The 14,471-nt window shown below is 37.8% G+C and overlaps 1 protein-coding gene across 1 annotated transcript; it reads left to right on the forward strand.

The window, feature by feature from the left end:
* The first annotated feature begins 289 nt into the window (after positions 1-289).
* On the forward strand, positions 290-14,408 carry plcxd3 (phosphatidylinositol-specific phospholipase C, X domain containing 3). The gene is made up of 3 exons (XM_057356371.1): positions 290-506; positions 6,654-7,362; positions 9,606-14,408. Exons 1-3 carry the CDS (start codon positions 305-307, stop codon positions 9,760-9,762), a joined length of 1,068 nt encoding a protein of 355 aa, XP_057212354.1. The 5' UTR covers positions 290-304; the 3' UTR covers positions 9,763-14,408.
* The last annotated feature ends 63 nt before the right edge of the window (positions 14,409-14,471 follow it).

Raw genomic sequence — 14,471 nt, forward strand, 5'->3', positions numbered from 1 at the left:
TCATGTATTTGTTTTACACTTGTTGCTGCCGCCTCTGCAATTCAGCACCACAGTGGTGGACAGCGACCATGTCAATATCCAGAAAAGCTTGCGTAAAAAAAACACATGTAAGACTCACTAATTCTTCTATAAAATCAAATGAATAAATTAAATCCGCGCGCGCAACACTGTCTTATTAACACTGTCACTGTCCACACCCAGATACGACAGTTATGAAGGAATATACTTGTTTCATGTAACGAGCTTGTTCATACTACTTGTAAAGACGTTGTTTGAATCTAGAAGGTTGGTTGAATTGTGACGTATGCGCGGCGCGCGCCGTCTCGGGGGTGTGGTGACGCTCGCGCTGGAGCTGAATAGTAGAGACAGTCAGAGAGACACCGAGCACCGGAGAACCGACGGCATGGCTTCGTCTCAGGGGAAGAGCGAACTCCGTAATGCGGACTGGATGTCAAATTTACCGGAAAGCATGCACAGCATTCCTCTAACTAATCTCGCCATACCGGGTAAGTGCGCTTTTACATGAACATAAAGGAAAGTGGATGTGATGTTTGAGAACGCATTTGATGTTGATTTTATTTTACAGCCCTTTTAAAAAGTTGTTTGAGTAATTGTGTTGGTAATGTATGCATTCGGTAAGCTATAAACTCTTTATTATAACTCACATTGCAATAAGAGGTCACACAAGCTTGGATGAAATGGATTCTGCTTATGACATAATCTCTACTGCGTGACTCGTAGTCATACGATGGCAATTGGCAAACGGCAGTATAATAAGGTTAAGATGTGTGTCAGAAATTAAATGGGACAATTGTTGCTCGGGGCTTTTTCCAGTTAAATATAAAAACAACACACAACTCTCATATAGTTGCAGCATAGAAACAAGCTTAATGTTTTAACGTTATTCAACACCAAGTTACACAATACAGTACTCTTCTTTATTATACTTTATATTTGTGCTCATAGTATCCAGATTGCATGTATTCTCTATTGGAACTGCGCATGTTGAAACTGTCAGTAAATGGATGTTGAAATAGAGTTTATAGCCCTCTATCATTTTGCACTATTTGTTAAGTGTATGGTTATGATTTCTGGTTAGCCAAATGCACTAGAAATCTCCAAATGCTCAATGGTGGTGGGATGCTGTTTTATCTAAGATTTCTTTTTTAATCCTAGGTTAAAGCCATTTCACGCATCATTTCACGCACTTTAAGGGGTTCACTCTTTTTTGTTTTACAGAAGTTTTGTGCTGTTTTTGTGTACTCAAAATAATAGTAATAATAGACACTAGGCCATGGTGAAGTATGAACTGTGTAAACATGGAACAAGATAACCCAGTGTAACAGCGGCCAGCTAATCTCAAGCGCCTCCCTACTAGAGCACCAACTCCCATTCTTGACCGATCACCAGTTCGAGTCCCATTTTGTGAATGGGTTTGGGTAGGACAGGTTACACCAGGATAATGAAAACCTTTTTTTTTACTTTTACATCTGAATGGTCTAGTGGTAGGTTTTTAGTAATGTGGATTGGATGTTAAGGTACGCTGCTGAAAATGACATGTTAAACAGCGGCAAAAGCTCAGGCAATCAGCCAGTGCAGGCCTTAAGAGACTCTGCCTCTGATTAAACCCCCTGATTAACATCTGTCTCACTGATTTCAACCTATTGCCACAGGGATTAATTAACAGGCCAGCCACCTCCAAATCATCTTGTTAACCATCAATTATAGATTCTGATTTCGTGATCGTACAATAAATGCTCTGACTGCAACATATGAATGCAAACTAAATCTTACTGATATAGGTCGAGGTTGGATTCATGGTTCTGTAGCTGTACTTCAGGGCGACTTGGCACAGTATCATCCTCTCTCTTTTGTGTAAGTTTTCTAAAACGTGATGTCAACAAGGCTGTGGGTGGGTGATGGAAAGTTGTAGCAGCTATTTATCAAAACGCTCTAAACAAATTAAGTCCTCGCTAAGATTTCTGGGACACATCACTCCCACACAGAAATCTTAAACTGAAGGGAGCTGGTGAATTGGTCTCATAATGCGGGGTTAGGATCTCGCTCTTCAAAGAGATGGAAATGAGATCCATGGAAATGTATGCAGCATGTCCAGGAGCTTGTGTCCTGGTGTGTAGAACAGCGTTTTTAGGTTAGACACACACAGATAAAATTAGAGGTCATTTCATCTTAAATCATGAAGTATAGCCAAGGATCAAGTCCTAAAACAGCCTAATCGATGATCTCTCGCCTTTGTCTCATGCATATTGTAGTTAGTGCTTTATTTGAGCTTCAGGCAATTCTGTCATACATACAGCCTACTTGAGATACTTGACTCAAACTCAAACTCTCTAACCACTAGGCCACTGAAGCTGAGGCTGAGGCAAGAAAAATGTGTCAATGCTGAAGGCGGCTGTGCTAAAGTGACACACACAGAATAAGCAGGGCACCAATGCTTTATATGTCACCAAAAGTCTTGGAAAGTAGGTAGACGGTTGCAGCTCTTGAGACGTGTATGGAGCCTCATTCATTTTTATGGAGAACCATTATTGATATTTGAGCAATGGCTGCCTTTTATCCTGAGGGGCTATTGCCTGTTAGTCATGCAATCATCTTTTAAGCGCAAGCCAGTGACAGACATCCAGAAAAATCTATGCATTCTTTCTTTGAGAGCAAAGCATAGTTATTTTGCCCTTGAAATATTTTTCATGTAGTAGTGTTTGTAATCCTACCTATTTGCTAATGGCAGAATCGGAGCTTTTGGTTGATGGATTTACAGAAGCTGGCAGAATCTAGTACTCCTGTCAGGTCTAGACATTTGACCTTGAGACAAACAGCCGTGCCAGGAGAAACTCATCATCTATGCCAAGTCTTTTTTGGCACATTTGTATCTACTTGTATGATTCACCATGCTCAATTGAAGGCCTAAAAAGAAACTCAAAGCACGTCTTTGTTGCATGGATAATTGCTCTTCCTCAGATTTTTCCTTTCTTCCACCTCTGTGTCTTTATTTCATAGAATTGAATTTTTTCATATCAAAAGCGCCTCTCCAAAATGTTTTTAGAAAGATGTAGAAATTATTTATTTACCCGACAGATACGTACATGCTGCATACATTATGATTTCAATAACTTTAAGTTGCACCAGTGGCATGAAAAATTGTAATAGCTTCAATCCTGGAGGGCGTGATTGCTCCTGTCTGATTCCTCTTTAAATCTGACCATCTGTCCAATTGTTCATCCATTAATCCTGCACTTTAGACCCAAAAGAGAGGATTTCCAGCCCACTGTGTCTCAATAAACAAGATAAATGGAAAAGATTAGGTGACCAGACATGAAATTGCACAGTCACCAGTGGGAAAAGGGTCTCATTCCTGTAACGATTCATTTTTTGCCTGATGAACTGTAAGGTTGTCCCCTGTGGTTGACAATGACATGTCAATCTATTGAAGTTGGCACTTTCAGTCAGCCCAGGGGTTTATAGTCAACCCTTGAATAGAACTTAAAATCCAATATTGCCTGTTGCGGATGCTGGATTGCTTTTTATTTGTATATTATTGTTAAGCAATACGATGCAAGAGGCAATGTGAATATAAACAGCTAAAGAGTGTAGCTAGACACTCTTTAAATATTAAAGGCATAGAAATATTAAAGACTTAAATATTAAATCAAATTTATGTAGTGCTATCTGTTCACAAAATGATATACTGTATGGAAATACTGTAACAATCTGCTACACATTTATGCATTCGTCAGATGCTTTTAACCAAAACAACTTATAGTGCATTCAAGCTATACATTTTATGAATGCCAGCATTTCCTGGAGATCAAATTCTTGACTTTAACATTGCTAGTGCCAGTAAAGCTGCATGACATACAGTAGCACTGCTATACAAACAGTAATATGGTATATAGGTCTTCTGTTGTGTATTTATCCATGTCTGGTGCTATTCAACACTTTACAGTAAGATTCCATTCACTGCTCAACATTGAGCAATATATTTTTACAGCATTTATTTGTTGAGGAAAGTTAAAAGTCCTGTAATTTTTTAGAAGGATCTATTGACAGAAATGCAATATAATTTACATAACTATGTCTTCAGAGGTGTATAAAGACCTTACATAATGAAGCGTTATGTTTTTATTACATTAGATAAGCTATTTCTATCTACATACACTGCGGGTCCCCTTGCATGGAATTCACCATGTTGTTTCTACAGTAGCCCTAAACGGACAAACTGCTCTACAGAGCGCTTTTCGTAAATATGTTATCTCCTTCGGCAAAGAAGCGAAAAAGTGATGACATCTTAGTTCTGTGTCAGCCACCCCAGTGCTTCAAATGGGAGGGGCGAGCGGTGGAGTGAGCCGTTGGTTGCAAATCGCAACCTCACCGCTAGATGACGCTAAATTTCACACACTGGACCTTTAATAGAAATACAGGTGTTTGGCAATGTTCATTTATTTTGCATTTAATAATGTTAACCTTTGATTTTTAATGTATTAGTAAATTAAGATTAATTTATATACCTTAATATTAAGGTACTGTATATAAATGCTGTAAAGTATTTGTATATTGCTATTTCTTGATAACTTATAGTTAACTATAATAGTTAACTACTGTACCTTATTGTAAAGTGTTACCGTAATCTTAACACTATTCTTATACACTTCACTTTTTATATACTTATACTACTAGATATTCAACACCTTTTATATTAAGTTAAAGACGGAGATGTCTAATTGTAACATAACTGTGACACTTGTAGACGTGTGTGACTCAACAAAAATTGCTGTCTGGAAAATCTCTGGTTCGCGTGTTTCAAAATCAGAAATGGGCTAAATTGTTAATGTCTTTAATCGGCTCTGATGTTCCTCCTCGACGAGGTTTAGAGATGAAACATGAGTCCAATCTCTTGCTATCATTTTGTTAAATGGTCCATTTTCCCAGAAATAATTTTCCTCAAATCTACATCAGTGTATCTCAAGGCAGGGATCCCATAACACTCCTCTGCATTTAGCAGATGAGCTGATAAAAGCTAAATAAATGCACTGGGACCTCTCAGAACAGCAGTTACTGAACAACCATATTCCTATTTGTGGATGTGAATTATGAAGTAATAGTAGTGTAGCTATAATAATCTTTTTTACAACGCCCTAAAGGCAAGGCTAGTTGCTATCAATGGATTACATTTCTTGAAAGAGATTGTTTCATAACACTTCACAGGTTTGTAGATGTTTCCTTATATGAGAGCAAACGAGAATTAGGAAATGTGTTGAAATATTAATATGTTGGGCTGTATGATTGAATAAAACACGTAGATCAAGTGTTTGTCAGTCTTAGCAGTTAGCACAGTAACCAAGCCTGTGTTTAGACCTCATTAATAAGCAGTCATTAATTCTTTCATTCATTCCTTTTTCCTTCATTGCTGACCAGTATCTCCATTAGTTGGAGCTCTATGGCTTGTGAAAAGCACCCTCTAATGTTCTCATGATTTCGACTGGTTTCGTTGTGGTGCCGATTGCCGAGATGCATCTGCCGAGCAGACAACTGTTTGCCTAATGGCCCTTTCCCATGGTGAATGTTGATAGCTGCAGTTCTGCCTTCGGGTGGAGGGATGCATCGTTTATTCATCAAAAATAACATTCGGCGAGTCTCTCTGATACGCACTGTTTATAGGCTGCTTACTGCTTTCATTTCACGAGATTAGCAATGCATAAATAGGTTGTAGTTGTTTGTGATTTGTGAGATCAAACATAGCACCTGGCTTTGCTCTGTATTTACATTGAAAGCGGGCTTGTGAACTCGTGCTATTGTACCGCAGGCCATGGCAACGGTTTTCTCCCTCAGTTTATGTTATGGTGTGGTTTGAATTCAATGCTTTGCAATTGCATTATACTGATTTAGCCTTAAAGGAATAGTTAACCCAAAGACGAAACATTTTGTGATCATTCACTCACCCTCTGGTCATTTCAGACCTGTATGACTTTGAAAAGAAGATATTCTGAAGAAAATTGATAACCGAACAGCGGCGGCACCCATTTGCTTCTATTGTGTGGACACAAATCCAATGCAAGTCAATGGGTACCGCCGTTGTTCAGTTACCAACATTCTTCAAAATATTTTATTTTGTGTGCTACAGAAGCAAGAAAGTCAAACAGGTTTGAAATGATGAGAGGGTGAGTAAACGATCACAGAATTTTCATTTTTGGGTGAACTATCCCTTTAACTGTGAAGGCAGCCATTATATTACATAGTGTATTTAAGTTCCTATATTAACACGATATATTGTGTGACAAAAAGATCACATGAAGGCTGTTCAAATTGTCAGGCAATATTACACTTTTTAAAATGGTATAAGGCAGCCTAAGTTCACGATGTCATGATTTTTATGAGCAGAGGACCGTTTAGTTGTAATGGAAACACAATAGCTATTGAGAAAACAACAAACCGTGTCCACAAGACATCTAATCGTCGCCTTTTCTCTATAGTTAAGTGAATGTCATCAATGTTATTTCACAGACCACTAACTGTAATTCGTCTAGTTGCATTTATATTTGAGATACAATTCAGTTTCCTTTCTTGGGACGATAACACATCATCATTGTTGTGCTGTGTTACAAAAAACATACTAACTCAGAAACCTTCTCATTCAGGTTCCCACGACTCCTTCAGTTTCTACATCGATGAGGCCTCACCCGTAGGGCCGGAGCAGCCTGAGACGGTGCAGAACTTTGTGTCTGTGTTTGGCACTGTCGCCAAGAAGCTGATGAGAAAATGGTTGGCTACGCAGACCATGAACTTCACCAGCCAGTTGGAAGCAGGCATCCGCTTCTTTGACCTCCGTATCTCCACCAAACCCAGAGACCCCGACAACGAGCTCTACTTTGCACACGGCCTGTTCAGCGCCACCGTGCGCGAAGGCCTCGAGCAGATCAGCATCTTCCTGGCCTCGCACGCTCGCGAAGTGGTGTTCCTGGACTTCAACCACTTCTACGGAGTACAGAACCTCCACCACGAGAAGCTGGTCCAGATGTTGCGCACCATCTTCGGGGACCGGCTCTGCCCGGTGGTGTTTGCTCAAGAGGTAAGCCTGAAGTACCTCTGGGAGAAGGAGTATCAGGTGCTGGTCTTCTATCACAATCCCATGGCGCTGGAGGTTCCTTTCCTATGGCCGGGTCAGATGATGCCGGCCCCTTGGGCCAATACCACAGATCCTGAGAAGCTCATTCAGTTCCTCCAAGCCTCAGTGAAGGATCGGAGACGTAAGGGAACCTTTTTTGTGTCCCAGGTGGTTCTCACACCTAAAGCGAGTACCGTCATGAAGGGAGTGACCAGCGGACTGAGGGAGATCATCACAGAGAGGTGGGCACCAGGGTTGTTATTAGGGGTGTCACAATATGCCAGTATTTACAATAAACCTTGATGTTTAAAACCATGATAATCAATATTGTGCTAATTCGCACATTTGATAATATCGTAGTTTTGCTCTAAAATACATAATGGTTACAAACTCTGCCTCAATGGCCAGAAAAAATAAAATAAATAAAAGTAAAGATGAATTTGCCTGATAATTTATTTATTTAATATTTTTTCAGTCACAATAATCGTGTAGTGAAAACCTCATGTTGTGACAACCCTAGTCTTTTTGGTTGGAAAATTTGTTTTGATGTATTTTTATTTTTACTTGCTTTTAAATAGTTTAGATGAATTTGCCTGATAATTTATTTATTTAATATTTTTTCAGTCACAATAATCGTGTAGTGAAAACCTCATGTTGTGACAACCCTAGTCTTTTTGGTTGGAAAATTTGTTTTGATGTATTTTTATTTTTACTTGCTTTTAAATAGTTTATATTTAATTTGTATCTTTAAAAAATAGTTTGAGTTCATTTATGTATTACTGTGACTTTAGTGTTATTCAATAATAACGCAACACCACAAATCTTTCAGTTTGCCTTTGACAACACATTTTTATTAGAAAATGCAACAAGCAAACTTGATTGTTTTATGTTTTAATCAGATTATTACGTCTTTTATAAATGGTTGATTCAATACTTATCGTTTTGTAATTGGGTCGTTTTCAATAATAAAATTAGTAATAACATTAAAACATCCATCTAAAAACTATTACAAAAGCAGTTCAGCGATGTTCGTCTTTGCAAAAACAGCACCAGGAAGACATTATACGGTCGCAATTTAATCTGTTTACAGTTATTAGCCGTTGCTCAGAGTCTCTTGGGCTGAATTGATCAGGATTTGTCAGGCTTGGTTAGAAACATGAAACTTTTGGCAGGAGGCACATTTTAAAATGGCACTGGATGACAGAAACACCTATTCGCCATATTAGTTCTAAAGTGAACCAATATTCTGGTCATTCAAAAGACTGAGAGGGTTTCTTTTCTCTTCCCTTGTGGAATAGATTGCCATCTGCATCTACATTTTTTTAGCCAGCATGCACAATATATTGTGCCATTGAGCCTGCAATGTAGCCCAGCCTTAATGCATCGTAGCTCGTGGTACCACCTTCATATTGTCCAAACCACATAGACGATGTGAAGCATTGTATTATTTCTGCTCATTGTAACTAGAACATTAGCTAAAGGGCAGAGCTGACACCAGCGTTAGTCATCCTGGTTACTAGAAGACACATTCTGAAGTCTCAGTCTGTCACAGCATTTGCGGATGTATTTAAAGTGAAACAAGAATATTTTTGGGAATAAGTATATTGAGTACCCATCAGAGCACAAGGCAAAGTGTATTAAGAAATCCATTATTTCTGTTCACCCAAAATCCAAACTGGGAACAAGCTCAGAAGATAATTTCGTCACTGTCCTTCCGAAACCTTGTATGTCCAAATTTGCTGTTTTTCAGGAAATGGAAAAACACTGTACTTTTTCAATGATCACATACTGAGTTGCCAACATTGACAAGCACTTTTTAATACTTTTTATTTGTTAGATATTTGCGAAACCCAGTGACAAACATAAAGGGCGACTAATAATAATAATTTATGGCACAACAAAATATGGAGATACAAGGATTCAAAAGGACAGTGGCGATTTCCAAGTCCAATGCAGTTGAAAGAAAAACATGTAAAACAGCGATACATCGCAGCTTTCTTTTACTATAAACATAAAGAATGACAATATTATCATATTCTGACCCAGATATTGATATAATATCCTAATGGCAGGTCCCTGTTGATTCCCTCCCCCCACCGCATGTAATGCACCATCCCAAGCAACAACTCTCTTTCTAGATCTGTTTGATTGTCATTGTTTGTGCAAAGAGAATGTGCATTTTGATTAAACAATTGTATTAAGAACAAAGCAAATGACATAGTTTGGTGGAGTGTGTCAGATATTTTTGCATCGATTGTGCTGATGGCAGATTTATTTATAGAGAATAGGGACACAAAAAGAAATTAAAGGACCTCTGCTACCTCACTACAATCTGAATGGTGCAGTGCAGAATAGCTGATTCAGACTGCCAACCATAGCCTCATCTCAAATTGAGCTTCAGAGACATAACCCTCACAAATGTCCCCACCACGACACGAGGAAGATCTATACACCCCCTTTAAATTGAAACTGTATGTGTTCTCAGGGCTCTTCCTGGCATGATGCAGTGGATCCGCTCACAGCGACCTGGAGAAAGCGGAGTCAACATCATCACGGCCGACTTTGTGGAGCTGGGAGAATTTATCAGCGCTGTCATCACCCTCAACTACTACCTGGATGATGAAGAAGAGAACGCCACCTGAACCTTCGAATTTCCCTACTCGCTTGTGGTATCAATTACACTTGCTCTTTTACTATTTGCCTTGTTATGATTTGATTTCATTCATTTTTCGAAACAAGCTCTGTTTGTCTCTGACAGTTTAGGGCTGTTAAACCTGCGAGGATGAGGGTAGAGCGCAGACAGGTGGTCGGGTGGAATAATTTCAGGTTTTGTCTGAGGATAAATCGAACAGTGATTTCACTTCTTTCTGGGCAAAAAGATGGCTGGCCTTTTCCCATGTTTCTCTATTGCACCGATTCACACGCTTAAAACCTAAATTTCTGACTTCTGCTTCTGATCGAGTAACAGTAACTCACTTCATGGGAAATAAATATTGTCTGTACAGTGAATGTGACTCTATAGTAGCTTTATTTCTAGTGGTAATAGTAACTAGTATGATTGTCACGTTGTAAATACTTGTAAACCTGTTGAATTGTTTCTCGGCTTACTATTTGTCATACATTACGAGTTGAGGTTCCCTTCAGGGCCTCGGTCTGGTCTTACGATGTTGAAAAAGTGAACTATTAGATGTTTGTATTCACAACCAAAAATCGCAAATGTATGTTAATAAGAGTTTTGCCATCATTAATACTAACAGGTCAGGCTTCGTTATGAGGGGCTGGTCAAGCCAAAATTCATTCTAGTCTTCTCACACGCTCACATTCTCCTTTCGCACACATACGTTTCTACACTCACTTTTATCCACCCTGCTGGAGATGAAAGCATAAACAAGTTCTCTAAATCTTGGTTTGACACAAAACATCGGGAAAAAAAACATTTTAATTTTTCAATCATTTTTATATTAATGATATTCATGCATTAATATAAATTATATAATAGCCTAGCCTATATAAATATAATATAGTCTATGACCCTGCTGAAAAAACAACAGTTTTAGACTTCACGCACTCATAATTAAGGATAAATAATTTGGTAATGACAATAAGAGTTAAGGGAGTTATTTATTATTCGTAAAAGTAAAAACAAAATAATTTACATAATGCTGTTTAGCATAATTCCCAAACTAAAACTGAGATAAGTGAATGCGGCCTCGCATTCATAAAAGAAGGCAGTATTTATGGTATAGGCTATACCCAAAGCAGCGCGCCTCAGAGGAGCGCGTTTTTCCGCAGCCGGCCTCAACAGACTGAGAAACAAACTTACATTTCGATATGATTTATTTTTCTCGACAAAGCACGTGTTTTTCCTATAAAGAAACTTATCTCGATGTGGATGGAGCGTATTATAAACTAAATATCCAGTGCTTTTGTGTTGCATATACCGTATACGTTCTGCACAGTTAGCCGACTGTGTGTGAACAATGTTTTTATTTCATTTCGAGTTTCATTGTAATTGAGAATCCGTAAATGTGCATTAAACAGCCTAATCAATTGGATTTTATTTTCGTTTGACAATTTAGCTTAAGATAGCTGCACGTGTGAGAGTAGATATGTATGTGCGTGAAAGGAAAATGTGAGTGTGTGAGAGGAAAAATGTATGTGTGCGAAAGGAGAATGTGAGCGTGTGAGAAGACTAGAATGAATTTTGGCTTGTACGGCCCCTCATACTTTGTATCAACATTTTTGTAGTATAGTCCACGATACTGCAACAAATCTTTTTGTATCCGTGAAGAAACAACATATTTGTTTGCGTGTGACTGAGGACTGTTAAAAAGCGGACATTGAAGTTTGCTGACCAGTTAAATCTAAATACAGTACAGAAAAAAAACTGTAGTTGTCTTTTAGTGTGGTGAAATATCACTTTGAAATTTATTACTTAAAGAGATAGTTTACCCCAAAATTTAAATTCATCATCCTGTATGACTTTCTTTCTTCTGCACAAAAGAAGATATTTTGAAGAATGTTGGTAACCAAACAATGGTGGTACCCATTGACATTGGTTTTGTGTTTATACAATAGAAGTGAATGGGTACCGACATTGTTCAGTTACCAACATTCTTCAAAATATCTTCATTTGTGTTCTGCAGAAGAATGAAAGTCATACAGATTAATGTAAATGGTAATGTAAAAATTTGGGGTAACTATCCCTTTAATAGTGTACAAGTGGCATTTTAATATAATTTACTGTATTTAATATTAATGTTATTTATTTTCAGATTAGGCTAACTAATTGGCTAAATGGCCTTGCAAATATTTTAATTACCCAGATGCCAATTAATTAAATTTGTTCGGTATGACATCATTAAACAAAGTGACTAGTTCACCTACGGTACACTCCAGGCTAGGAAACATGGTCACCTGAACGTAAGTGTAGCTCAGAGATTCGCGGGATCATTTATTTATTAAAGTGTTTGACTCATGTTGATTAATATGACAATCCCACACAATCCCACAGGCAATCTCCAGCATGGACCTGAGTGTAAATGCATTAATCATGCATCTTTGTACAGTATGAAACTGCATGTAGTTGTCAAGGTCGATGAGCTGTATGTCTAGCATTCCATCACAAATCTGGTGTACAATAAATGTAAATACTGCATATATACTGCACAGTGTCTTTCTTTCACTAAATAGCTTGAATCGTGTATCTTCAGTATTTTAATTGTATGATTTTATTGTGTATGTGGTTGACTACCAAATGACTCATGACTGTTCTGTTGCAATGCAGATGTGAAACTAATTTGAATAAATAGCAATAGAAAATGTAACATTTGCGGTTTGCCAATTCTGTCTCATTCTGAAGCAGAGAGTAGAGTCCATGGCCTCATTACATGCTTTCTCAATTACAGCTATTCATTGCTGGCAGAAGTCCGCTCAGCTTGTTTTGACAATGGCACTCCGCAGCTGTGAAAAACTCTCCTCCATTATTTCGTGCACTTCATGCTCACGTATCATTGTGAATTTATTAGTAGATGTTCGGCTGTCTATTTTTTAAGATGCAGTCATGTGTTGTTTTTCTGAAAGTGTGACGCCTCTCGCTCTTTGCTGTTTAGCGGTGTCACGGCCAATAAGTGACCCTTTGAAAAGCACGTGGCCTTGAGTGAAGGTGACTTAAAATGCATTTTTAAATGTCATGCTAAGTCATACTGTATAGAAGCGAGAGGAACATAAATCTGTTGTGGGTGGTAATCATGATTGAATCATTCTGCAGTTTCAATTTCTGCCTGATTAGGAGTGGACATTGTCTGGCTGGCTGTCTCTTCTGCCAACAGAATCTCTTCTGTGCTGTACATGACAGTTGCCAGCAGTGTGAATAAAAACGCTAATCAGAAATTGACCAAATAAGGCTGGCATAAACCTCAGATTTTCTGTCGGCAGTGTAATTACAAGCAGCGTGCTAGCATTTTGAAAGCGTTACTAAAGCAAGATAAGAGTTTCCCTAATGCGAACACCCTTTCAGACAGACAGCTGAACAATATTAGTCAGTTAGCTCATCTCGGTTTGACAGCATCCCTTTACAATTCATAATGAGTCGGCAGCTGGATAAATTATTGAGTATCGAAAATGTCAATGTGGTTAACATTTTCAAAAATAATAAATATTGCTTTTTGCACCACAATGCAGGGCAGTTTAAGATTTCAAGGCATAAAGACTTGCTCATGTATATCTGATTCAAATATTATGTTTATGTTGAACTACAGACAGAAAAAATAAGAGACCATTCCAGATATCCATTTTATCAGTATTTATATTGGGAGTCATGTGTTTGTTAAATTTCAACAAAATCAAACCTCAGGAGTGACAAAGTCATCCAACAGCAATGTGAAAGACTGACAACATGACAAGACACACGAAAAGGTTATCACATAAAAAATCGTTTTAAACTTTTCCTATACATGTACAAATATTACTGTTGTATTGCTTAAAAGTGAATATGAAATTGTTTTCTTGGCAGTATTTGAGGTCTGAAAAAATACAGAGCGTATTTTCTATTATTTTGACCTGTTTCTCCAGTTTCATTTTCTGCAAATAAGTGCAAATAGAAACAACAGTTTTATTTGAAATTTGGTGAAACATGGTTAAGAATTAAGAATGAATAATTTTACCTAAACACATACCAATAAATAGTACATTCAGAAAATAATTTTGAAATGGCCTCTTAATTTTTTCCGCGGCTGTATATCGTTGATGTGCTTCCGAAACCCGAAACAAGTTGACAAGCACTTTAAAAATATTTTTTATTGTTTAAATATTTGCAAAACCCAGAGACAGGGCTGACAAATAATAATGATTCATGACAAAATCACGAAATATGGAGGTATAAGGTTTCAGAAGGACAGCAGCGATACAGTATATGCTATGCTGAATCTGTATAGAAGACTTTTTGCACACTAAATTTCTACGCCAATGTTTATACGCTGTGGTCCAAAAGTCTAAAGGCACATTGAAAATATGTAAATAAAAATCTTATTGTTTTGGAAAGTTTTTGGAAGGTCTCGGAAGGTTTTAGAATAAAAAAAATGAAACACTGTGTTGTAACTTTTAATTAAAATATCTGACTTTCACTGCATCCCAGAAAGAACCAAATGTGACCCTGGATCACAAAACCAGTCTTAAGTAGCACGGGAACATTTTTAGTAAAAGACAAAAATACATTGTGTGGGTCAAAATTATTGATTTTTCTTTTATTTAGATTTAGATTTTAGATTTAGATTCAATTTATTGTCATTGCACATGTACAAGGCAACGAAATGTGACCTATTTTGTGAGTGGATGGTCTGCCACAGTGCCC

This window comes from Triplophysa rosa, linkage group LG17, assembly GCF_024868665.1.
Source record: "Triplophysa rosa linkage group LG17, Trosa_1v2, whole genome shotgun sequence".
Lineage (NCBI taxonomy): Eukaryota > Metazoa > Chordata > Actinopteri > Cypriniformes > Nemacheilidae > Triplophysa > Triplophysa rosa.

Bases quoted from the DNA above. Each gene is read 5' to 3' on its own strand.
- plcxd3 (XM_057356371.1), top strand. From the start codon at position 305: ATGCGCGGCGCGCGCCGTCTCGGGGGTGTGGTGACGCTCGCGCTGGAG. The intron at 507-6,653 runs GTAAGTGCGCTT...CTTCTCATTCAG, and splicing joins AACTAATCTCGCCATACCGG to GTTCCCACGACTCCTTCAGT. The intron at 7,363-9,605 runs GTGGGCACCAGG...ATGTGTTCTCAG, and splicing joins AGGGAGATCATCACAGAGAG to GGCTCTTCCTGGCATGATGC.